The sequence below is a fragment of the Euphorbia lathyris genome, chromosome 8, assembly GCF_963576675.1.
Source record: "Euphorbia lathyris chromosome 8, ddEupLath1.1, whole genome shotgun sequence".
Taxonomy (NCBI): Eukaryota; Viridiplantae; Streptophyta; class Magnoliopsida; order Malpighiales; family Euphorbiaceae; genus Euphorbia; species Euphorbia lathyris.
In genome coordinates, this window is record NC_088917.1 from 53260971 (window position 1) to 53263322 (window position 2352).

General features: G+C 36.1%; 1 protein-coding gene across 1 annotated transcript; it reads left to right on the plus strand.

Moving 5' to 3' along the window:
- Positions 1 to 454: 454 nt before the first annotated feature.
- Positions 455 to 2060, plus strand: LOC136202236 (formin-like protein 17). Its single transcript, XM_065992739.1, has 6 exons — positions 455 to 578; positions 706 to 747; positions 1039 to 1119; positions 1208 to 1258; positions 1661 to 1742; positions 1901 to 2060. The coding sequence occupies exons 3-6, from the start codon at positions 1054 to 1056 to the stop codon at positions 2011 to 2013; spliced, it is 312 nt and encodes a 103-aa protein (XP_065848811.1). The 5' UTR covers positions 455 to 578; positions 706 to 747; positions 1039 to 1053; the 3' UTR covers positions 2014 to 2060.
- The last annotated feature ends 292 nt before the right edge of the window (positions 2061 to 2352 follow it).

Below are 2352 nucleotides of genomic sequence, written 5' to 3' on the forward strand. Positions count from 1 at the left end.
ATGCGGTCGAAGATGGGGATTGGAAACCGGTGTCTCTCTCCAAGAATGGTCCCAAGATTTCTCACTGTTTTTTTGCAGATGACATTGTGCTAATGTCGGAGGCTTCAGGAGAGCAAGCGGAGGTTATCAAGTCTATCCTGGGTGTGTTCTGTGATGGCTCTGGTCAGAAGGTTAGCCTTGAGAAATCCTGCTGTTTCTTCTCGGCCAATGTCCAGCCTCAGGTCCAGAACTAGATAACTGAGTACCTAGGGATCAGAAGTACTAAAAATCTTGGGAAGTACCTGTAGTCATTACTTGATATTATTGCATGGAATCTTCTTGTGAATATTATTATGTGCATGGACATTCTTAGAGCATATTCTAGAGCTTAAATAATATTATAGATAGTTTTTTTTTTTTGCTTACTATCAGATTTATCTTGAATGAAAATAGAAATATGTTCTTGAATCTTAATCCTCAATTTAACCTATGGTTTTCAGAGGTTTGTGCTTGCCCTTGAGGATTCAGTATTAGATATTGATCAGGTTGAAAACCTCATAAAGTTCTGTCCAACAAAAGAAGAGATAGAACTACTTAAGGTAAACTGAACTATTTAGTATTGTGCTCTATTCAGTTTGATCGTTAGCTAATTGCTACTGTTAGTGCCATCTAGATGATACTACTATCTATTTGAGTTATGCTTTCTTTTTTCCCATTCTGTTTCAGAATTACACAGGAGAAAAGGAAAAGTTGGGAAAATGTGAACAGGTATGTAGAATTCAATATCTGCTACAACATTACATTACATGCAGTAATATGTTTGATGCTTGAATTGAAACTGTTTTCAAGTATTCTAGACATCAGATATTGGAAATCAATTCCGCCACTAATCCTCCTATAATATAGCTTCCCCATTTTATAAGGATTGACTCAAATTGAGAAATATCCATTAGAAACTGCAAAAACAGATACAAAGTTGAGATGAATGCTTAAAAGTTAAAATAATCTGAGTATATTGGATTTATTTTGGATTAATAAGTTTATGGATCTCTGTGGCAGTTTTTCACAGAGTTGATGCAAGTACCAAGAATAGAATCTAAACTTAGAGTCTTCTCATTCAAGATGCAGTTTCTTACTCAGGTAAGAAATGGATTCTCTTACCTGCTGGGTGATACTTTTCCAGTTTTGCCTTAAGTACAAGTTCTGTCATTTTTATGTTTCTATCTAGATCTCTGACCTTAGAAGAAGTCTGAATGTGGTGAACTGTGCAACAGAAGAGGCAAGTTGCTCTCTCTCTCACTCTTCTTTGCTTTCTGATATAAGGGTCAATTTTGCCCCTAAGTTATTGGAGAAGATTAGTTTTACTCTTTATCTTACAAAATGGCTCATTGTTGCCCCTATTGTGGCAACCCTAGCTCAATTGTACCCTTTTCCAATTGATTCCATCAGAAAATTTGTCGTTAGTTACTGTCTAAATGATTTGTTGGTACTTTCATTGGTATTTACTTGGAAAATGGTATAATTGAGTTAGAAGTTCTACCATGAGGCAACATTGGGCTGTTTTGCACGATAAAATGATTTCCCCCAATAAGCGTAGGGATATATTTGACCCTTAACCTTTCCTTTTACGACTTCGGTAGGTATTAAAATATTTGCATCATGCTGCCACTGCTCTTAGCAGATAAGGAGTTCCGAGAAGTTGAAAAGAATCATGCAGACTATTCTTTCACTCGGAAACGCTTTAAATCAAGGAACTGCTAGGGGTAAGTCAAAATTTTGATGACACTTTATGATAATATACCAAGATCAAGCACTTGCTTTATACTTTATTCCGCATGCATCTGCATTAGAAAAGAAGCTGCACTAGAAAAGAGAAGGCCCGTGATTGAGTGGTAATTTCTTTTTCTTTTTTTTTATATAGGCGCTGCTATTGGATTCAGGTTGGACAGCCTTCTGAAACTAACTGATACACGGGCAAGGAACAACAAGATGACTCTCATGCATTATCTTTGTAAGGTACAAATTGTTACTTGATGAACTAAATGTAAACACAAGATGGTTCCTAGACGGGTTTGGATCCTCTCAAGTTGGCTTTGAACTTGAGAGGTGATGTTTGATAAATCTCAACCATTTAATGCAAAAATGAATGCTTGAGATTTAATTAAATGATAAATGAATAACCAATTTCCAAAATGTAAACATTGAATTTCATATATTCATTTTGCATTTGATGATTGCGATTATAAAGTGATTTCTCAAATTCAAAGCCAACTAGTGAAGTGGGATGTGGTTTGTAGTCCAAAGGAGCAAGGGGGATTAGGCATTCGGCAGACCAGAAAAGCCAACCTCGTAAATATAGCAAAGTTGAGCTGG

Excerpts from the sequence above, each read along its gene's own strand:
- LOC136202236 (XM_065992739.1), top strand. The coding sequence starts at position 1,054 with ATGCAAGTACCAAGAATAGAATCTAAACTTAGAGTCTTCTCATTCAAG. Across the intron at positions 1,120-1,207 it reads AGATGCAGTTTCTTACTCAG|ATCTCTGACCTTAGAAGAAG; the intron begins GTAAGAAATGGA and ends GTTTCTATCTAG. Across the intron at positions 1,743-1,900 it reads AAATCAAGGAACTGCTAGGG|GCGCTGCTATTGGATTCAGG; the intron begins GTAAGTCAAAAT and ends TTTTTTATATAG.